The 22,722-nt window shown below is 52.5% G+C and overlaps 1 protein-coding gene across 1 annotated transcript in view; it reads left to right on the forward strand.

Moving 5' to 3' along the window:
* Positions 1–1,918: 1,918 nt before the first annotated feature.
* The window catches only part of LOC120381407 (zinc finger protein 420-like), a 76,402-nt gene continuing 55,598 nt past the window's right edge, over positions 1,919–22,722 (forward strand). Inside the window, exon 1 of the mRNA XM_039499597.1 lies at positions 1,919–2,300. Coding sequence (XP_039355531.1) covers positions 1,919–2,300 — 382 coding nt within the window. The remainder of the gene's footprint in view (positions 2,301–22,722) is intronic.

Below are 22,722 nucleotides of genomic sequence, written 5' to 3' on the forward strand. Positions count from 1 at the left end.
TGAGAGAAGGCCCAGACACAGGCAGACTGTGATTTTGATTCTTTGTTTTTATACCCCTGTGTAGCAGGGTGGTCCCTTGCTCCTGCCCTGAAGGATTAAAAACAGCCCTGGGAGGGGGCTGTGGCTGGAGAAAGCAGCCTTTAGGCTGGGCTGGTTGGGGGAAGTGGCTGCAGCTGGGGCCATGCCCCAGACAGACTCAGCTGGCCCTAGAAAGACAGAGAAGCCCGGGGCAGACAAGAGTCTCCCTCTGCCTGTAGAGGAAGAAGGGCCTGGCTGCAGGGAGCTGGACACAGGGTACCTGAGTGGAGCAGGGCTGGGGAAAGGCAGAGAAGCTGGGGAGCTCCTGCCTGGAAAGCCCCAGGCTGCGGCCTAGCACAAAGCCAACAGGTACTGGGGGTTGAAGAGGCAGCCTAGGGGTAGGCAAAGGCAGCAGGTCCAAACCCCTTTGCCTATGGTGAGTGGCTGACACTGCAGTCTGCCCCAGTGAACGGGGGCTAGATGGAGACTAGGCAGTAACTGAGGCAAAGTGGGGATAGTGGTTTGGGGGTTCCCCAGGGAGGGGAGACCCAGATTGGTGGGGTACTGCTTGTGGGTAGCACCCCAAATAAAGGGGCACCGGGTCCAGGGAGGGGCAGGGGGGCCAGAGGACAGGCGGATCACGGGCTTGCAGAAAGCGCTCCAGAGCTGGAATGAGCTAATTCCCAGGAGTCACCAGCAGAAGGCACTGCAGGGGTGAGTCCGCTCATCTACACCCTGTAACCAGCTACGTGATAAAAATACACCTAACAGTGGGTTCTACCCCTTCCCCCATTCTGTGTCTGTCTTGTATATTTAGATTGTAAATTCTTCAGGGCATGGCCCAGCTACTATTCTGGGTTTGTACTTGTCCTAGCACAATGGGGACCCACTGTTAGTTGGTCCTTAGGCACTAAGGTAATTAATATGATTTATTATAATAACTCTCCTGCCACTTGGAGCCAAGGAAGCTGGCCTTGGGATGTTACTGCTTAAAAATGAGCTGGGGGTTAAAACCATGGAATATTCTTTGTGACAAGTATCCCACAAATTCCACTGACCTCCCTCATTTTCTTTGCCTGCAGTAAGGTTTCCAAATTCCAAACCTGATTTGATCTCCCAGCTGGAACGAGGGGAAGAGCCGTGGGTCCCAGACCTCCAGGGCTCTGAGAAAGAAGTGCTTCCAAGAGCTGCCTGCACAGGTGAAGAATTGGTTAAACCAACTCAAAAACTGTGCGGGAATGCAGGAAACATTTGGGATGCCCTACAAAGACCCTGTGAGCTCTCCAAGTTCAGGATTGTTCCCTGCAGATGTGGAATCATTATGGCAGATGTCACTCATGGCTTCCCTCCTATTCTGACTGACAACTGGCAGCAGGTCCCTCCCCGATCTCACTTTCCCCTGAGTGTTCTGGTGAGATGCAGACCAAAACTGATCCCTTCTTCTCTCCTCTGGGGAAGGTTTTGGGGAAAATCAGCTCCTGATAGGATTGATCTCTCCCACACATATTTTGGATTGTTCATCCCTTTTTCCATTCCTCTCTGAAATTTTCTTTCTTTGTGGCGCAGGTAGTGACCTATGCCTGGATTCTCTGTGTCTCCCATCAGGTGATGGGATGGTGAGTCAGAATGAGGAGGAGACACTCCAGCAGGAAGATGCTGAGCAAGGAGAACCACATGGAACTTTATCAGGAAGACCCAAAGGGAATGTTTCCAGGAGTTATGCACTCCCAGAAAAACCAAAAGCCTGTGAGACTCAGCAGAGGCCAGAGGAAAACTTCAGTAGGCACTCAGACCTTATAACAAGTGACAGAATCAACTTGGAAGAGACACACTACATGTGCCATGAGTGCGGAAAAGCTTCAATCAGAGCTCTGCCCTTATCACACATAGGAAAATCCACATGGGTAAGAAAGCTTATGAATGTTCTGAGTGTGGGAAATGCTTCATTTATCATTCTGTCCTCATCTTACATCAGAGAATCCACACAGGAGAGAGGCCCTACACATGCGCTGAGTGCGGGAAAAGCTTCAGTCGGAGCTCACACCTTATCGGACATCAGAGAATCCACACGGGGGAGACGCCCTACACATGCACTGAGTGCGGGAAAAGCTTCAGTTTCAGCTCAGCCCTTATCACACATCAGAGAATCCACACGGGGGAGAAGCCCTACACGTGCTCTGAGTGCGGGAAAAGCTTCAGTCAGAACTCGGACCTTATCAGACATAAGAGAATCCACACAGGAGAGACGCCCTACACTTGCTCTGAGTGCAGGAAAAGCTTCAGTCAGAGCTCAAGCCTTATTAGACATCAGAAAATCCACATGAGAGAGAACTGTAATAAATCCTTTGACTAGGGCTGGGCAAGATAAAAAAAAAAAAACACATTTCCTAATTCCCACATTGTGATTTTTGCACCATCTTCACTGTGGTCTCTCAGCTCCCCCAGATGAGTTACCTGCTTCTGCCTTTTGTAGCTCACCCTTCTTTGGGGTCTGTCCTGTGATCTTTTCTATCAACTCCTTTCCTTTTGAGCGAGGAATGTTCATCAGCTCCTGGAGGTTTGATCCCAACAAGGTACACTGAGGCAAAACGTATCTGTGCCTTACATCCACTAGGGCTGTACGTGGCGTTGGCTGCTCAAGTTAGTGATCTTGATGTAAAAAGACAATTAGAGTTATTGTGCAGATGCAGCCCAGGTGCAGGGATTGGCATTAGCTTTCCCCTTGACCTGACCTAAACTCCATCACTTTCCCTAGTCTAAACAAACCCTGAGCATCATGGTTATACTGTTCCCCCATTTCACAGCAATTGTTAGTCATCGAGTTCTCCCTTCGGAAACAAATTGTTTCATTCCCAGTTGCTCTGATGTTGCTTCAGGTTGTGCTGCAGAGCAGATATTTTTGCTACTATTTTCCTCACTTAAAATATATTGAACTATAAGAAAGAGCAGGAACAGGGCAGGGATAGGGGAAAATGTCATTTCACCTGCTGTAACAACAGACGTAGTTAGGTAAGTCAGAGGATTCCCTTATTCCCCATCACCATTCCAATCCCCCTGTTGTTCAATTGGTTAGGTCATTATTTTTTCTAAAGGGCTGGGAAGAGGATTCCCTAGTAAATGATTTGGAACTAAGCAAAATACCCATGTATTTCACGACCAAAGCAGTTGTGGCCCAGGCCCTGCAGGAGGTCGCTCCTGAAGAGATCTCCTTCCTAATCAGGTGCATGTTGCCTATTATTTGGGAAATACAATCCCTATTGAGGTAGGGATGGAAAATGGAAGTGACATTTCTGTTCAGCTCACCCTGGGAGGTGCTGCAAATGTGTAGAAAATGAAATCCGTGTTGAATGTGCTATAGCTGCAGAAGCAGCAAAGAATCCTGTGGCACCTTATAGACTAACAGACGTTTTTGCAGCATGAGCTGTGGGTGAATACCCACTTCTTCGGATGCAAGTGGTGGAAATTTCCTGGGGCAGGTATATATAAGCAAGCAAGAAGCAAGCTAGAGATAACGAGGTCAGATCAATCAGGGAGGATGAGGCCCTGTTCTAGCAGTTGAAGTGTGAAAACCAAGGGAGGAGAAACTGGTTCTGTAATTGGCAAGCCATTCACAGTCTTTGTTTAGTTCTGAGCTGATGGTGTCAAATTTGCAGATGAACTGGAGCTCAGCAGTTTCTCTTTGAAGTCTGGTCCTAAAGTTTTTTGCTGTAGGATGGCCACCTTAAGATCTGCTATAGTGTGGCCAGGAGGTTGAAGTGTTCTCCTACAGGTTTTTGTATATTGCCATTCCTAATGTCTGATTTGTGTCCATTTATCCTTTTCCTTAGAGACTGTCCAGTTTGACCGATGTACATAGCAGAGGGGCATTGCTGGCATATGATGGCATATATTACATTGGTGGAAGTGCAGGTGAATGAACCGGTGATGTTGTGGCTGATCTGGTTTGGTCCTGTGATGGTGTTGCTGGTGTAGATATGTGGGCAGAGTTGGCATCGAGGTTTGTTGCATGGATTGGTTCCTGAGCTAGAGTTACTATGGTGCAGGGTGCAGTTGTTGGTGAGAATATGTTTCAGGTTGGCAGGTTGTCTGTGGGCGAGGACTGGTCTGCCACCCAAGGCCTGTGAAAGTGTGGGATCATTGTCCAGGATGGGTTGTAGATCCCTGATGATGCGTTGTAGGGGTTTTAGCTGGGGACTGTATGTGATGGCCAGTGGAGTCCTGTTAGTTTCTTTCTTGGGTTTGTCTTCCAGTAGGAGGCTTCTGGGTACACGTTTGGCTCTGTTGATCTGTTTCCTTATTTCCTCGTGTGGGTACTGTAGTCTTGAGAATGCTTGGTGGAGATTTTCTAGGTGTTGGTCTCTGTCTGCGGGGTTAGAGCAGATACGGTTGTACCTCAGTGCTTGGCTGTAGACAATGGATCTTGTGGTGTGTCCGGGATGGAAGCTGGAGGCATGAAGGTAGGCATAGCGGTCGGTAGGTTTTCGGTATAGGGTGGTGTTGATGTGACCATCACTTATTTGCACCGTGGTGTCTAGGAAGTGGACCTCCCGTGTAGATTGGTCCAGGCTGAGGTTGATGGAGGGGTGGAAGCTGTTGAAATCGTGGTGGAATTTTTCCAGAGTCTCCTTCCCATGGGTCCAGATGATGAAGATGTCATCATAGCTGCAGAATTATCCTGTTTTTAATAGAAATATCCTGTTTTTAATAGAGACCTGACATTTGTTGTCTTACAGGGATTCTAAACTGCACCTGAATTTAGTCCCTAATTTAAATCTGTGCCTCCAGATTAAAGAAATAAAAGGGCATAGTTGGGGGAGTTGTACCTCACTGTCGTTACTGATCTGTTGTGCAGTTGGTGAAGAATTCTATTCCAGAGAAGTGTGAAATTACCCCATGTAAGGTCAAAGATTTGACAAGAACTCGGGTAGAAATTGCAGGTACTAGTGGTTGATTTTCACCCCAGAGATGGAAGCTATGGTGACCTGTGGCCCAGGTAAACTATTTTTAGAACCTGCTCCCTAATTAACTGGCACACTCATAAAGGATGCCATTATTAAATTGGGAACAACCTTTTACCATTTGGCTCCAAAGTTAGATGAAGCACAGAGAGAAACAGCTGATTCCTTCACAGCCATTCCATGCCTATGGGTCCCAATCTGGCTGCCTTGTTGGACAAGAAGCACTTCCATGCTGGGCAAATGATGGTAGCCAATGGGGGAATGTATCAGATTCCAAGTTCAGACTGCAGGATACATGAATGCTGAGTCCCGAGGCTGTGATTTGGTGTCTTAGTTTTGCCAAGGAACTAGAGTGGGGGAATAGGTGAGAGCAATAGCATTTATGGGACTAGAGACCCTGTATAGACTGTAACAATTTTATTAGTAGTATTTCAAATGGAATTTATTTTGATAAATTTTAAAATAAATCTTCTGTTAGGAGAAAAATTACTTGAGACAAGACATGTAACCTTTATCCAGTTAGAGGGTAACAACCACAGAGTTTCCCAGGTCTCTTGTTTGCAAAGCAAAGATGTCACATCAGGCAGGAGATGTCAAAATCTGAAGTGGTGATGGGTGTGTGATAGGAGCTTTTCTGGGTTGTTTTTTTTTATTTTTCGTTTTTATTTAATTAATTAATTAATTTTTGTTTTGTTTTTGCAACCAGTTATTTTTATAGGTGGTGAGGCCACTTTTCCTTTTGAGCACAACTGTTTCACCCTCAGGCCTGGCTCTGGAAACCTCCTCAGTGCTGGCCTTGTGTTTCTTTCATGTTTAATATGCTAGGGTTCACACATCCACACTACATGCTGTTCACAGCAACAGATACTTTGAGAAACCTGCTGGCCTAAGTGGGCCTTTTCCAAACGGACATTGGCCCAAAGTTTGCCTCAATTCAGCTGGATTGGGACAGGCCTGTATCACAGGAGTGGTTCACACCTGATTTGCCCAGAGACCCTGGGGGAGTTGTGGTGAGAGAGGATAAGTAGGAATCAACAACAATGAAGTTAAAGGCAATGGTGAAAAACCCTCATCTTGCAGGTCAACAAGCCTGTTCTGTTAATTCCCTCTGACGCATCTGGCACTGGTCACTCTCAGGTAGCACACTGGGCTAGACGGACCATTGGTCTGACCCAGTATGACCAGTCTTAGGCTCTTAGTTAAGCCATCTACGGCCTTGTCTACACTGGCAGGTTTCTGTACAGTAAACCAGATTTCTGTGGTGTAACTCCTGAGGTGTGCACACTGCCAAGCCACTTAGTGCACAGAAACTGCACAGTTGCAGCGCTGTAAAAATCCACCCTGACGAGAGGTGTACAGCTTTCTGCGCCGGGGCTACAGCGCCGCGGTACCAGTGTAGACACCCTGCTCGATTACAGTGCTGCAACTGGCCTCAGGTACATGTCCCACAATCCCTGCTCTCTCCTTTCTGGTCAGCGGTTTGAACTGCACAGCCCTCAGGTGACCAACTGTGAACCCCACCCTTTAAATTCCTTGGGAATTTTGAATATCCCACTTCCCACAGAGACTGATTATGGTTACAGACCCCTCCTGAAATTAGAGCAGGATATTGTAAAGCTTTATCTCATAGTACAGTAACACAATTCAAACCTGTCGGCACAGAGGAGAAAGCACTCCTTCAGTTCACATTTATTGTTACTGATCTCACTGACAAACTTCCTTTTCTCGGGGCTGCTCCCAGCACTTTAGGGAGTTTTTCCTCTTCTCCAGTCCAGCTGTGGTTACAGGACTGCAGCAGCTCCCCGGATGGCCAGCTTTGCTCTTTCGCTTACATCAGGCCTGCACAACACGCGGCCCGGGTGGGCTCACTGTGCGGCCCATGGGAGGTGAGTAGGCAAGTGGCAGGTGAGAGAGCGGGGCTGAAGAGGCGGGTGGGCAGTGGCGGGGGCTGAGGAGGCGAGCCGGGCGGGTGGGGGCTGAAGAGGTGAGTGGGGGCAGTGGTGGGGGCTCAGGAGGCGAGCCGGGAGTGTGGGGGCTGAGGAGGCGAGTGGGGGCAGTGGCGGGGCTGAGGAGGCGAGCCGGGAGTGGGGAGTGAGGAGGCGGGTGGGCGGGCAGTGGTGGGGGCTAAGGAGGCGAGCCGGGAGGGTGGGGAGCTGAGGAGGCGAGTGGGGGCAATGGCGGGGCTGAGGAGGCGAGCCAGGAAGGTGGGGGCTGAGGAGGCGAGTGGGGGCAGTGGCGGGGCTGAGGTGGCGAGTGGGCGGGCAGTGGCGGGGCTGAGGAGGCGAGCCGGGAGGGTGGGGTGCTGAAGCGGCGAGTGGGGGCAGTGGCGGGGCTGAGGAGGCGAGCCAGGGGTGGGGGCTGAGGAGGCGAGTGGGGCAGTGGCGGGGCTGAGGAGGCAAGTGGGGGCAGTGGCGGGGCTGAGTCGGCGAGCCGGGAGGTGGGGGCTGAGGAGGCGATTGGGGGCAGTGGTGGGGGCTCAGGAGGCGAGCCGGGAGGGTGGGGGCTGAGGAGGCGAGTGGGGGCAGTGGCGGGGCTGAGGAGGTGAGCCGGGAGTGGGGAGTGAGGAGGCGGGTGGGGGCAGTGGTGGGGGCTGAGGAGGTGAGGCGGGAGGGTGGGGGCTGAGGAGGCGAGTGGGGGCAGTGGCGGGGCTGAGTCGGCGAGCCGGGAGGGTGGGGGCTGAGGAGGCGATTGGGGGCAATGGCGGGGCTGAGGAGGTGAGCCGGGAGGGTGGGGAGCTGAGGAGGCGAGTGGGGCAATGGCGGGGCTGAGGAGGCGAGCCGGGAGGGTGGGCAGTGGCGGGGCTGAGGAGGTGAGCCGGGAGGGTGGGGAGCTGAGGAGGCGAGTGGGGGCAATGGCGGGGCTGAGGAGGCGAGCCGGGAGGGTGGGCAATGGCGGGGCTGAGGAGGCGAGCCGAGGGTGGGCAGTGGCGGGGCTGAGGAGGCGAGCCGGGAGGGTGGGCAGTGGCGGGGCTGAGTCGGCGAGCCAGCGGGGTGGGGGCTGAGGAGGCGAGTGGGGGCAGTGGCGGGGCTGAGTCGGCGAGCCGGGAGGGTGGGGGCTGAGGAGGCGATGGGGGGGCAGTGGTGGGGGCTGAGGAGGGGAGCCGGGAGGGTGGGGAGCTGAGGAGGCGAGTGGGGGCAATGGCGGGGCTGAGGAGGCGAGCCAGGGGTGGGGGCTGAGGAGGCGAGTGGGGGCAGTGGCGGGGCTGAGGTGGCGAGTGGGCAGGCAGTGGCGGGGCTGAGGAGGCGAGTGGGGACAGTGGCGGGGCTGAGGAGGCGAGCCAGGAGGGTGGGGGCTGAAGAGGCGAGTGGGGCAGTGGCGGGGCCTGAGGAGGCGAGCCAGGGGATGGGGAGCTGAGGAGGCGGGTGGGTGGGCAGTGGGGGGGGCGGAGGCGGCGAGCCGGGAGGGTGGGGATGAGGAGGCGAGTGGGGGCAGTGGCGGGGCTGAGGAGGCGAGCCGGGAGGGTGGGGGCTGAGGAGGCGAGTGGGGGCAGTGGCGGGGCTGAGGAGGCGAGCCGGGAGGGTGGGGGCTGAGGAGGCGAGTGGGGGCAGTGGCGGGGCTGAGGAGGCGAGCCGGGAGGGTGGGGGGCTGAGGAGGCGAGTGGGCGGGCAATGGCGGGGGCTGAGGAGGCGAGCCGGGAGGGTGGGGAGCTGAGGAGGCGAGCGAGGAGTCAGTGGCTGACCTCTTCTGCTGATCTGGTCTGGCTCCCAGCCCCTCTCCAAGGGGTGCAGCTGTCTGGAGGTGCTGCCTTCCTCAGTCCCACCTCATTCACTCCACAGGGCGACTCTACCAAGCGGGAGGAAGATCTTATTCTACTTCTAGCAAAGAGACATTTTTCTTTTACCTTAATTATACTACCTTAGGGGCCCGCTATAACTTATTACCAAGGTTCAATGTTTTGGTGGGGCAGCGCTGGGGAAGGAGGATTTGTTTCCATGGAGCAGGCGGTGCTGGGGGGGGGGGAGTATTTCAGGGGGGCTGGGCGGCGCTGGGGTGATGTGTTTTGGGGGGGCCTTGGCGGTGCTGGGGGGGGTCAGCAGGGCTAGGGGGGTTCAGCCCTCAGCTGTTTTCTTTGGAGTAATATGGCCCTCGCCACTTTACGATTTGTGCAGGCCTGACTTACATCCTTCACTGCTTTGGACGAAGCTGCCTTTGCCACCAGTTTAATCCATAGCTGAGACCTCAGGTACCAGCAGCTAGTTACAAAGGCTCAATTCCCATTGCCAGCAGTGGGAGGTTATCCTGGGCTGTCAGAGCTGCAGGATTTTTTTAAACTTCTCTCCCTGCTCAAGCCTTTAATCATTCCTGTGGCTCTTCTCTGAACCCTCTGCAATTTACCAGGGAAAGCAGCCAACCCATGAACCAACCAAACCAAACCAGGCTGGTCTGACGGATGTAACAGTCTATTGCCTTCCAAGGTTGAATACAAATCAGCTCATTCTATTCACCCAAGAGTTCCACTTTAAGGACTTTTTGTTTTCTCGTTCCAGTCAGATCCTGTGCAACAGCATCATTGTTAACTCACCACTTGGTCACTTCACATTCACAGGTTCCCAAAGTTGGCAGGTCCAAGTCTTTCCTCCCACATGCTCTCACTGGGGGAAGCCTCCTTGGCTTCAGCATCTCCTCAGACCAACCTTGGACCTTTCAGCATCCCTGTTCCACCCCAAGACCTTCCAGTCATGAGTCCATCTGAATAGGACACCTGGGAAAGCCTTACACCCCCGCCCCCGAAGGGGAGTCATGTGCCCCCGACTTCCACAATCACCAGTGACTCCGTCAGCGCTGTACAACAGAAGGTTCGTTAGGGGTCTGGAATCCAGCCTGGGAAAGTTCTGTGTTCGCACAGGAAGCAGGAAGATTCAGCAACGTCCATCTTGGGGAGACCCCGAACTCAGAGCCTGGGCTCTCCCCTCGAGTCCCAACCCAGCAGACTCCTTGCTCCCAACAGCCCGACTCAGCCAGGCCCTTTGCCCCTCGTCTGTCCTTTGTCCTGTTTCCCTGGTAACCTGCTCACCTGGCCTCCAGCTCGTTCTTTGTTCTCCGACTCCTCCCGGCCAGCTGGCCTCTTGCAGCAGGTGCGCCCCGGCCATCGGTTGCTAGGAGACAGAATTTGTGGCCATTGTCTGGGCCCAGGCAGCTCGAAAGCAGCCACACCTGCCCTTTGGGGGTCTCTGCCAACATTTAACCCCCTTGTCCCACCACCGAGATCAGTGGTCCCAAAACACTTCAGGGTCATGTCCCCCCTTACCTTTTTCCATGTCCCCCATGGTCCACGGCTGGGAATCGTGCCACTGCTACAGGCAAAGGGACGCAGACAGGGGTGAGAGGACAGGCAGGGGCCAGAGCTGGGGGTGCCAGTGACAGCTTGCGAGGGGGCAGGTGCTGGCTTGAGTGACTGGGATGTAGGAAAACCCAGCCTGCCCCTCCGGGCCAAGTCCACTGCTTGTCTCCTGTGTTGTGACATCCAGGTTTAAATCTTCCCAGCATGTGCTGCAGCTCGTGTATTAAGCCTTCCTGGTTGGCCTGGTCATTGCCAAAGTAGCTCAGTTGGGATTGCATTATCTTGAAGATCTGAAGGTTTCTGGTTTGATACCAGGCTTTAGCACCCCCTTCACCCTGGGCGTGTCGTGCTGGCCTTTCTTCTGGGTGTGCAGCTGTGCCTTGAATTCACCAGTTTTCCTAATTTCAGAGGCAACACTTGCAGAGGGCGTGTGTGGGGTCCTGTGCCCCACCTGGGTTAGCTATGGCCTGCTACATCATGTGGTGCTGGCAGGCTCCCTCCCTACACAGCAGCTGCTGGAGGGGTGGGTGGAGAGGGGCTGCCTTTGCTGCTTCCTCTCCCTGCACTGTTCACAGCTGGGAGGGGCTGTTGATCCTAAGGGGGGTGGGGCTGAACCTTGACATTGTGCCCCCTCCCTTCAGGAGACACCAGTCATCTGTACCTGATTGCCAGCTCCTCAGCCAGAGGAAAAAGTGATTTTCTGCACCTGAGCTGCCAGCTCTTACTTTCTTTCTCATGAAGGGGAGGAAAAAAGAATCTCTTTTTCAAAACCCAGTCCTACCGTTGACCAAGGTCTGACTTTCTAAGTTCCTACTACAGTGGAGGATTTAGAGTTAGTGGGGCCCTGTGTGCATAAAGTCCATGCAACAATCCCCCTTCCTCCGAGCCCTGGTATGTCTCCAGTAGCTGCTGTCCCCTGGTTGCAGGGAAGGAAGTTTCCACCCATCCAGGAGACCCCAGCCTGGGACTAAAGTCAGCTTCGGGCTTCTCTCTCCTTTCTTGGAATCAAGTTCATGTTTTTACCGAGAGTTAAAGAAGCCTGAACCCCCAGAGTCTGGATCAATGTCACAAGTTCCCAGTGTCTCCATGGAAGAGAATTTGTTAAATCCCAGATGAGTGGAGTTAAATCAGTTCTCAGCCTGAGTCCTTAGATCTTAATCCTGAGGATATTGTCCTACCATGAAGCCATTTCCCACCTCTCTTTCATACAGAAGCACAATTTTCTTTGTACAGACACAGGAACAGCAAGATCTTTCTCTGTCCCTTGTGCAAAGCAGGGGGCCAAATTCCATGGAAACAATGGACAAGCAAGGGGCTCTGGGCACATCCAGCCCTGGCCGTGAGATGTTCCCTCCCCTCTTTCTTTATGCTGCTGCTGTTATTTCATGGATTGTCTGGGATGGGGAAAAGCTGAGTTCACTCTAGGTGGAGGGGAAAAGAACCCTGAAAATCTTGGCCACAGGGAAAACCCAACCCCTGCTACTGGGGTCACTGAGGTGCTGGGGAGTTGAGTAGGAAAGTGACTGTCTGAATTGTCAAGGTGGGGAATGAATAACAAATTACAAGATCCACATCATTAACCACCGACACAGGCTAATCCTGCTGCAGCTAAAAAGGAAATCGGGCGTGATTCTTTGCTGTGCAGCCATGGAAACAGTGACCCAATTGCACTGCAGTGAATGTGCTGGGGAAAGCTGGACTTTACAGGCAGGTGAAAATAGTGGATCCTAGAAATACCTGGACTCCCCCACACTGTGTCTGCCACCAGAGTTGGATGTTGAGCTGCTCACAGAATCCCCCACCACCATTACTTTCTAGCAGGGGATTGCAGCACCCCCCACCCACCCAGAGGTGAAAGTAAGCTGGTCTGGTCTGGTACAGCGTACCGGCAAGAGCCAGTATGCCGTGCTGGACCACACCGGCTTCCACGGCGGGGATTGAAAGGGCTCTGGACTGCCCACGGCCAGGGCTCTGGCAGCCGGGCTGGGGCCAGGATTGAAAGGGCTCAGAGCTCCCCATGATTGCGGGCAGCCCAGAGTCCTTTGAATCCCGGCAACGGCTCTGGCGGCTGGGCCGGGGGCCAGGATTTAAAGGGCTCAGGCTCCCCTCAGCGGCAGCAGACCATTAATGCAGAGAAGCAGCAAAATTCATCAAACACAGAACTGGTTCTCACTTATTTCCTTGGTCTTAAAAGAGACCAATAAGGACCTGAGTCTCCTCCCTGTCAATAACCCCCTGCTGAGCCAATCAGGGTAGAGACTGAGGATGGGAGGCTGAGGGTTCTCACCAGAGAGCCCAAAGGATGGTCCAGGTCACTGATGGAATCACTGCCCGAGCACTATTTCAGCCCCACATTTTTGGGTGGACCTCCCACAGTGGGAGCTGCAGAGCAGTGCTCCACAACAAACACACACACACACCCTTCCCTCCCTGTGTTGGGAGGGGAACAGGAGAAAGGACAAAAGAAGCAAGAGAAGAAGAGAAAAGAGGGAGGGAGGAAAAAGTGAAACAAAAAGGACAAACCCTAATGTCCCCAGTGATTCTAAGGGACAAAATCCCAGGTGTGGAATCAAATTCTGCCTCCTTAAGCTCCTGTTTTCCATGCCTAGAATTCAGCTGTCACCACATGGATCAGACTGAACAGGTTTCAAACCTCCAGGAGGCTCTTACCTTCTAAACAGGGACGGCTGTTTTCTAGTAAAATCACCGAAAGGGAAGGAGAAAACTCGAAAGAGGTTCCTTCTGGCGCTCATGTCTGTGAACCCGAATACTCTCTCAGTCCTCAAAGAGAGACCTGGAGAAGGAGACTTGCTGGAGCAAAGCTACAGGGGTCTCTGAGGTTTCCCTGGCCCCTCGCCCCTGTCCTGCCTGGCTGATGTCAGCATCTCTCTGTGAGGTCACCACCTCCCCACCACCTTGGACCAATAGGCTGAGGTCCTGCAAAAGGCCTTTGTGATGTCACTGCCACACCCCTCCCTTGCTGTGCCAATGTCCTGCCCCTGGCCAGGCACTTTGGAGGTTTGAGCTGCTCCCTGTGGATCACCCCACTCAAGGAGCGTTCGTTCTAGGCAGCAAGCCGGCTAGACAGGAAAACATCAGACGCTGCTCCCAATGCTACACTCAGTTTTTCAGAAATTAGTCGACTTTATGGCCAGAAGTGACCATTAGAGCATCTAATCTGACACCCTGCATATCTCAGGCCTCCTGTATGACACTGTGACGATGCGGTTCTGGCGGGACCCAACTGAGAGTGCCAAATCAGGACCAATTGCTCAAACAGGGCAGTCACATCCCTAGGCTGGGGTTTTTCTACCTCTAAGGCAAACCAAACCAGCCAGACAAAAAGGACTTCGGTCTCACCCCGCTGGCTAACCACAAGTCACACAAGCAATTTCCTTAGACACTCCAGTCTCCCAGTATCACCACCAGTGCACTCGTCCTGGGGATGAATGGTTATGAAAACCAACACTCCAATAAAAGAAAACGGTTCTCTCGATCCCAAAGGACCAAGCCCCAGACCCAGGTCAATATATACATCAGATCTTACCCACAAATCACGCTGTTGCCAATCCTTTAGAATCTAAAATCTAAAGGTTTATTTACAAAGGGAAAAAGGTAGAGATGAGAGCTAGAATTGGTTAAATGGAATCAATTCCATACAGTAATGGCAAAGTTCTTAGTTCAGGCTTGCAGCAGCGATGGAGTAAACTGCAGGTTCAAATCAAGTCTCTGGAGTACATCCCCCACTGGGATGGGTCCTCAGTCCTTTGTGCAGAGCTTCAGCTTGTAGCAAAGTCCCTCCAGAGGTAAGAAGCAGGGTTGAAGACCAGATGGAGATGATGCATCAGCCTTATATAGGCTTTTCCAGGTGTAAGAACCTCTTTGTAAGAACTGTGGAAAATTACAGCAAACTGGAGTCTGGAGTCACATGGGCCAGTCCTTGCATACCTTGCTGAGTCACAAGGCGTGTCTGCCTTCTCTCCATTGGTCAATTGTGTAGCTGATGGTCCGTAATGGGCCGTCAAGCAGGCTAAGCAGAGCTAACACCAGCTTGTCTGGGAGGCTTCCCCCCGAAGCACAGCACCAACTTGAAATACAGACAGCATAGAGCCAACATTTATAACTTCAACTAAAAATGATACAGACACACAGACAGCATAATTATAACCAGCAACCCATAATCTGGTTTTAGACACCTTAGATGACCCCCTTTATCTAAGATTTGGTGCCACTACAGGACCTTGGTTGCAACCCATGTTCTATATGGTCCCGATTTATATCAATAACATCACAGACACAAGAGCTACTTTTGGGCAAACACATTCCAGAAAGGCATCTAGTCTTCATTAAATGACATGAAGAGATGGCGAATCCACCACTTTCCTTGGAAGCTTGTTCTTGTGGTGAATTATCCTCGGTGTTGAATATTTGTGCCTTAGTTATAATGTGAATTTGTCTCTTTTCACCTTCCAGCCATTGGGTCTTGTTATTCCTTTCTCTGCTATTTTAAAGAGTCCTTTAATACCCAATATTTTCTCTCCATTAAGGCACTTCAAGACTTCGATGAAGTCACCTTTCAATCTTCTTTTGATAAGCTAAGCAGGTTGAGCTCTTTCAATAGCTCACTAGAAGGCATTTTTCTCCAGCCCTTAGAACATTTGGTCGCTCTTTGCTGCCCCAGCTCCAATTTCACAACATCTTTTTCAAACAAGGACACCAAAACTGAAGGCAGTATTCCAGTATCAGTCTCACTGATGCCGTGTCACCTCCTGTGACGTTATTGACATAATCTGTAACCGTATAGATCACCGTTGTGACCGCTGTTCTATTTGTAGCCAATATTGTAGAAAAGTTGTCGCGTAAAGGGTTTATGGAGAGGTTCTGATTGGCTGATTATAATTATACTATTTCTAGATGTGTATCATTTTGATATTTGACGTTATGAATTCCTGCCCATTTCCCCACTGGCTGGAGCATGGCTAGAGTGTGTCTGTGGTTAATGATGTTGCTGTAGATTGTTCATTTCCTGCCTTGGCAATTCAGATAGTGCCTTTTCCCAACATATCTCCAGCACATCATTAGTTCCAATAACAGGGGCAGCTTTTCTCTGGGGCACTGAGATTTTTTGGGGAGATGGTGGCTCCTTTCTTTCCTCACCCTGGAGTAAACTCAGCTTTTTATTCCATGGTTCATGTTTTATGGAATAACAACATCAGCATGAAGAAAGAGGAGAGGGAATATCTCACTGCCAGGGCTGAAGGTGGCCACGTCTCCTCTGTTTGACTGTTACCATTGCAGGAGAGAAGGTGTCAGTGGAATCGAATGCCCTGGCTCAGACAAGAGACACAGGGAGGTTTTGCTGTTCATGGATCCATGCAAAGGACATTGTGTCTCTGTGTGAAAATAGGGAGGGAAATGAAACACCCACCTGGTGGTGCCCAAGGCGGAAGGGACCCGTATCGGATTGGAACAGGACACGTTCTCAAGCAGCATGTTTCTTACTCTGCCCATCTGTCAGGTTTGATGATTATCGATGGAAATATTTTGCCATTGGGTCCTGTGTTTACACAGAAATTGACATTTACCAACAAACATGTAATTCTCCCCGTCCTGCCTAGCCTGCCGGGGGGGAGTGTAGAAGGACAGAGTCACTCTGCCCAGAGCCCATGCCAGGCCTGGGCTCTCCATGCTGCCCACTTCCCACAACGCTGGGATCCTTCCCTGACCTCCCCCCAGACCTCTGCCCCCCACCCCCACTGCTGGGCTCTCCTCCCCACACTGTCCAACTCCCCTGCTTCCAGGATCCCTCCCCACTGCCCTCCTCCCCACTGAGCAAAAACTCGACATTATTCCAGGGCCGCCCACAGGATTCAGGGGGCCTGGGGCAAAGCAATTTCGGGGGCCCCTTCCAGACAAAAAAGCTGCAATACTGTAGAATACTGGATTCTCGTGGGCAGCGGCGTAGCCAGGTTCTCACATGAGGGGAAGCGAACACATAAAAAAAGGCACCACCCAACATATCAAATTACTAATTACATCCGCTCCCTCCCACTTCCTGCCCCCTTCAGAACCCCCAACACCCTCCCACTCCTTGTCCCCTGACTGCCCCCTCCTGGGACCCCGGTCCCTGACTGCCCCCTAGAACTCCACCTGTCCCCTGACTGCCCAGACCCTTATCCACACCCCTGCCCCCAGACAGACTGCCAGGACTCCCACATCTATCCAACCACTCCCCGCCCCCTGACAGGACCCCCAATATACACCAAGACACACCCCGTAATCCAAAGTGGGGGGGGGCGAGGGACCATGCACCGCTCCTGCCATTGAGGGTACATGGGCAGCTGCTTCTGCCTTAGCACCTGGCTCTAGTGTGTAGCCAGAAGCCCTGCCGAGCAGGCAGAGGGATCCTGCTAGCAAAGGGAGCGTTTGATTTTAGAGTCTGATCCAAACAGACCCAGCAGAGAACCCAACAATAGCCCTGCCTCTGCCATCCCAGCACAGAGCCCATCAACAAGAGAGGCAGAGACGTGCTCAATACAGTGCATGGGGTGGAGAGGGAGCACAGACCAGGGACGGGGCATGGAGAAAAACCACAGAGAGGGAGAGAAGGAGAAAGTGAGGAAGGAGGAGAAGCCCGGAGGCTGTGTCTCTGGAGGAAAGGCGCGTTCGGATGCAGCATGTTAATGAGACCCTTGCAAACACAAGGGAAAGAAACAGGGAAGGGATTGCAGAGGACAAGCCGGGCTACTCACTCAGTCTCCCCTGTGGCATTGGGTAGCAGGGCCCAGGAAATGAAAATCTCTTAACCACACAGAATTGTTAACTGCTCCCAAATCCTTTTGTGCCACGGCTGCAAGCTTAGAAGAGCTTAAGCTGTGAGCTGCATGGACGGCCTCAAGAAATCTCTTGTGCGGAGCCTCGAGCAGGTTTGCATTGTGTGACCCCGATGAAAAGCCCAGCAGAGAAAGCTTGCAACTTTCCCAGCTCTTTCAGCTGCATTTGGGGCCTTTAAATCACTCAGGCTGCATCTTCCAACTAAAATGCATTAACAATACAGCTCAGGCAAGCGGGCTGGGGGCCGTGCAGGCTGCCCAGGCCAGCTGATAGCACTTCCTGCTGACAGCTGCTTTTCTATGCTGCAGTTTTGCTGTTGGACAGAGGCCCAGACTTCCTCCCATCAAACCCCCCCCCCACACACTGTTCCTTGACTGCCCCAGGCCCCAGAAAGTCCCCCCCCGAACCATCCAACCCTCCCCTTGCTCCCTAACTGCCCCCCAGGACTCCTCTTACCACCCGGCAGCTCGAGCCACTGGCTGCCACTGGAGCCAACGTTAAACACGTGCCAGCACACAGCCCCTCCCCCGCAGCGTGCTGAGGCAGCGGGGTGTGTGTGTGTGTGCAAGGGGGGGTCTGGCTGCTGGAGGCCCAATGGGAGCGGCTCAATCAGGCCCCGGCGGCCAATCAACTCTGCGGGGGGGGGGGAATTCCAGATCTTTCCACCTTATTCCAAATTCCTACTAAGGCGCCATTTTGGGGGAATGTGCTCAGTGGGGGAGTGGCAGCCCCCCCTGCTCCCCCCAGCGACACTCCTGCTTGTGGGGGCCCCTGCAAGACCCAGGGCCTGGGGCAAATTGCCCCACTTGCCCCCGCCTCTGGGCGTCCCTGCTAGCAGCTCTTCTGGGAGCGCAGGGGAGGAATGACTCCCCCTTCTCTAGCTTCTCCCCGTGGGGCTCTGGGGAGCAGGGAGGGTTGTGTGATAAATTCCATCCAACTCCCCCTTTGATCCAAGCCGAGGGGCGTCTCAGCCTCCACGATCCCCTTGGCAGGGCCAAACAAGGGATGTTTTCCACTGCCCAGGAGACCCAGCCAGGGACTCAAGGCCGCCCCAGACTTTCCCTTTCTCCCTTCTGGGAAATCAAGTTCAAGTTTTACAAGGAGCTAAAGAAGCCTCAACCCTGCATCTGAATTAATGTCACATTTCTCACTGCCCGACACAAACAAATGTCATTTCAATCCCAGGTGAGTCCACTTCAGTCATTCCTCAGCCCCATTCCTTCACCCTCCTGCCTTAGCTTAGGGCATTGTGCCACCCTGTGGGCATTTCATGTCCCTCCTCAGTTTCACACAGAGACACAATTTCCTTTGCATGGATCCATGAACAGCAAAACTTCCCTGTGTCACTAGTCTGAGCCAGGGCATTCGATTCCATTGAAACCTTCTCTCCTGCAATGGTAATGGTCAAACAGAGGGGACGTGGCCACCTTCAGCCCTGGCAGTGAGATATTCCCTCTCCTCTTTCTTCATGCTGATGTTGTTATTCCATAAAACATGAACCATGGAATAAAAAGTTGAGTTTACTCCAGGGGAGGAAAGAAAGGAGCCACCAACTCCCCAAAAAATTTCAGTGCCCCAGAGAAAAGCTGCCCCTGTTATTGGAACTAATGATGTGCTGGAGATATGTTGGGAAAAGGGACTGTCTGAATTGCAAAGGCAGGAAACAAACAATGTATAGCAACATCATTAACCACAGACACACTCTAGCCATGCTCCAGCCAGTGGGGAAATTAGCAGGAATTCATAACGTCAACTGTAAAAATGATACACATCTAGAAATAGCATAATTATAATGAGCCAATCAGAACCTTTCCATAGACCCCTTATGCGACAACCTTTCTACAATATTGGCTACAAATAGAACAGCGGTCGCAACGGTGATCTATATGGTTACAAGTATCAGAGGGGTAGCCGTGTTAGTCTGGTTCTGTAGAAGCAGCAAAGAATCCTGTGGCACCTTATAGACAAACAGACGTTTTGCAGCATGAGCTTTCATCCGAAGAAGTGGGTATTCACCCACGAAAGCTCATGCTGCAAAACATCTGTTAGTCTATAAGGTGCCACAGGATTCTTTGCTGCTTATACGGTTACAGATTATGTCAATAACGTCACAGGAGGTGACACGGCATCAGTGAGACTGATACTGGAATAGCCTCCAGTTTTGGTGTCCTCCTTTGAAAAAGATGTTTTGAAATTAGAGTTTGGGGCAGCAAAGAGCCACCAAATGTTCTGAGGGCTGGAGAAAAATGCCTTCTAGGGAGCTATTGAAAGAGCTCAACCTGCTTAGCTTATTAAAGGAAGATTGAAAGGTGACTTCACTGAAGTGTTGAAGTGCCTTAATGGAGAGAAAAGATTGGGTATTAAAGGGCTCTTTAATCGAGCAGAGAAAGGCATAACAAGACCCAATGGCTGGAAGATGAAAAGAGACAAATTCATATTACAACTAAGGCACAAATATTCAACAGTCAGGATGATTCACCACAGGAACAAGCTACCAAGGAAAGTGATGGATTCTCCATCTCTTGATGTCATTTCATGAAGACTAGATGCCTTTCTGGAATGTGTTTGCCCCAAAAGTAGCTCTTGTGTCCTACAGGAGGCCTGTGATATGCAGGGGGTCAGATTAGATGCTCTAATGGTCTCTTCTGGCCATAAAGTCGACTAATTTCTGAAAAACCGAGTTTAGCATTGGGAGCAGCGTCTGATGTTTTCCTGTCTAGCCGGCTTGCTGCCTAGAACGAACGCTCCTTGAGTGGGGTGATCCACAGGGAGTAGCTCAAACCTGCAAAGTGCCTGGCCAGGGGCAGGACATTGGCACAGCAAGGGAGGGGTGTGGCAGTAACATCACAAAGGCCTTTTGCAGGACCTCAGCCTATTGGTCCAAGGTGATAGGGAGGTGGTGACCTCACAGAGAGATGCTGACATCAGCCAGGCAGGACAGGGGCGAGGGGCCAGGGAAACCTCAGAGACCCCTGTGGATTTTCTTCAGCAAGTCTCCTTCTCCAGGTCTCTCTTTGAGGACTGAGGGAGTATTCGGGTTCACGGACGTGAGCGCCAGGAGGAACCTCTTTCGAGTTTTCTCCTTCCCTTTTAGTGATTTTACTAGAAAACAGCCGTCCCTGTTTAGAAGGTAAGAGCCTCCTGGAGGTGTGAAACCTGTTCAGTCTGATCCGTCTGGTGACAGGTCACTTCCCTTCTCTGTACCTCAGGCTCCTCCCCATCTGCCCAATGGGAACAGGGACAGTTCTCGAACTCTGAGCAGTCATGAGCCTGAGTGAGATAAGGGGCGATAAAGCCCTCTGTGAAGGAGAAAGGGGAGTTTCACGGTGTTTAGCACCAAGGAATTCTAAAATTTGCTAAAATGTCTAGTCTGTGGAAACAAGAAATGGTCGGGGCCAAACTTTTTAACCATTGCCTTTTCTAAAGCCCATTCAGGGATGTGAGTCTCTGTCTTTTAGGTACCTGGGGTTCTTTGCCAGCAGGAGAGAAGAGGTTCCTGCCTCCATTTTTGTGGCCTTAACAAACCAGGTGTTGTGCCCCAGTTCTCGCCTGAGATCCCTGAAAAAGAACATCTTCCCATCCATGAACAAGACAGGACCTATCTTTGAAAGGGGAACAAAGAGACCCCTGGGCCTTACAGACTAGCTAGCCTCACTTCCATAGCTGGAGAGATACTGCAATACATTCTTAAACACTCAGTTTGTCAGCAGCACCTACAGGATAATTTGATTCTTAGGACAAGTGAGCATGGATTTGTCAAGAACAAATCATTCCAAACCAATCCTCTTTCCTTCTTTGGCAGGGTTCCAGGCCTAGTGGAGGTGGGTAAACAGTATGAATGATGATTTGGAAAATGGAGTGGAGAGTATCGTTCTAAAATGTGCAACTGACACCAAGCACTTTGGAGCACAGGACTGGAATTCAAAACGCCCTTAACAAATTGGAGACTTGGTCTTCTTGAGCCAAACCCCATGGCTAGGCCCCTCTCTCTAGACTGGGCCGAAGTGAAACCCCAGAGCCAGACACTCCTCCTCCTGGGCAGTGCGCTCCAACCTTGAATGGTCAGATGCTGCTTAGCGCTGTCAGAGCAGCTTTGGCTGGGGGATTCTCCCAGCACTTTCCAATAGCGGGAAGGTATGAAATCCCCATTTGCCTGCTGGGGACGGAGCCCTAGAGGGGGGAGCAACTTGCCCAGAGTCCCCCAGGAAAAGGAAAACAACCAGCAGTGGAACCAATAGGAAACCCAGCAATGGAACTCAGGAGTCCTGGGAGTGTGCTAGGGTGACCAGATGTCCCAATTTTATAGGGACAGTCCCAATTTTGGGGTCTTTTCCTTATCTAGGATCCTATTACCCCCCCACTCCCTGTCCCGATTTTTCACACTTGCTGTCTGGTCACCCTCGGTGGGCACATGTGTGGGTCCCAGCTGCTCCCTGCCCCCCTCATTGAAGCAGGTGTGCAGGGTTACTGCCCTGGGAACTGCAGGGCACCAGTGGCCATGGGGCTGGCTGCAGGCAGGGTAAGGGGCTGATTGGAGGTAGGGTCTGGCTGCAGGCAGGGCAAGGGGTGCGGGGCTGGCTGGAGACAGGGGTGTGTGGGGCTGGCTGGCTGGCTTCAGGCAGGGGTGTGTGGCAGGAGTTGGCTGGAGACAGGGCAGGGTGTGGGGCAGGCTGGCTGCAGGCAGGGACGCAGGGGGGGTGCATCAGGGGTCGGCAGGGCTGGAGACAGAGGAGTGCGGGACTGGCTGGCTTCAGGCAGGGGTGTGTGGCAGGAGTTGGCTGGAGACAGGGCAGGGTGTGCACGGCTGGGGGTGTGTGGGGGCTGGCTGGCTTTGGGCGGGGCCACAGGGGGGTGCGGCAGGAGTTAGCTGCAGGCAGGGCAGGGGGTGTGGCAGGGGCTGGCTGTGGGCTGGGGGTGTGGGGCTGGTTGCAGGCAGGGCAAGGAGGATGCAGCTGGTGCGGGCAGGGCAGAGGGTGCAGGGCTGCAGGCAGGGCATGGGGTGCGGGGCTGGATGGAGGCAGGGCAGGGGGGTGCAGCAGGGGTTGTCTGGAGCCGGGGCATGCGGGGCTGGCTGGAGACACGGGCTGGGTGCAGGGAGGGCAGGGGGTGGAGGGCTCGCAGAAAATGTACTGAGAAGTATTTTAAGATGAAGATAACACCATGGTTACCAGGTGACTGGCACATTCTGGGTTAAAGAAAGGAAGGGACCTGGAGTTAATAGTCTGAAGTATTTGTGTTACCAACCCTGTCACTGTCTGACCCCCCCTTCAGTGCGGAGCAGGTGTGTACGTTGCTGTGTGGAACGCACAGACTCCTGCAGAACAAGGGCAGCTGTTTCCATGGCAGAGAGCCTGGCACTTAGGAGACTTTCTTGACTTGCTGTTTTGAAGCAATTCCGTAAAATAACGGTGGAGCTACAATGTCCGGTCCAAGATTTCAGCCCCCCCTGGTTCAAAAACGCTATTTTAGGATCTAAACAGGAGGCTTCCAGCACTAGGACACCTGACCAGAGAGCTCAGTGGGGGCGTAACAGCTGCTGACTCTGAGGGTCCTGGGCTAAAGCCACTGGAGGCATTGCGATTTATTTGATCGATAATGAGGAAGGCGAAGATTTAATCACAGGTATTTTTA

The sequence above is a fragment of the Mauremys reevesii genome, linkage group 14 (assembly GCF_016161935.1).
Source record: "Mauremys reevesii isolate NIE-2019 linkage group 14, ASM1616193v1, whole genome shotgun sequence".
Classification (NCBI taxonomy): domain Eukaryota; kingdom Metazoa; phylum Chordata; order Testudines; family Geoemydidae; genus Mauremys; species Mauremys reevesii.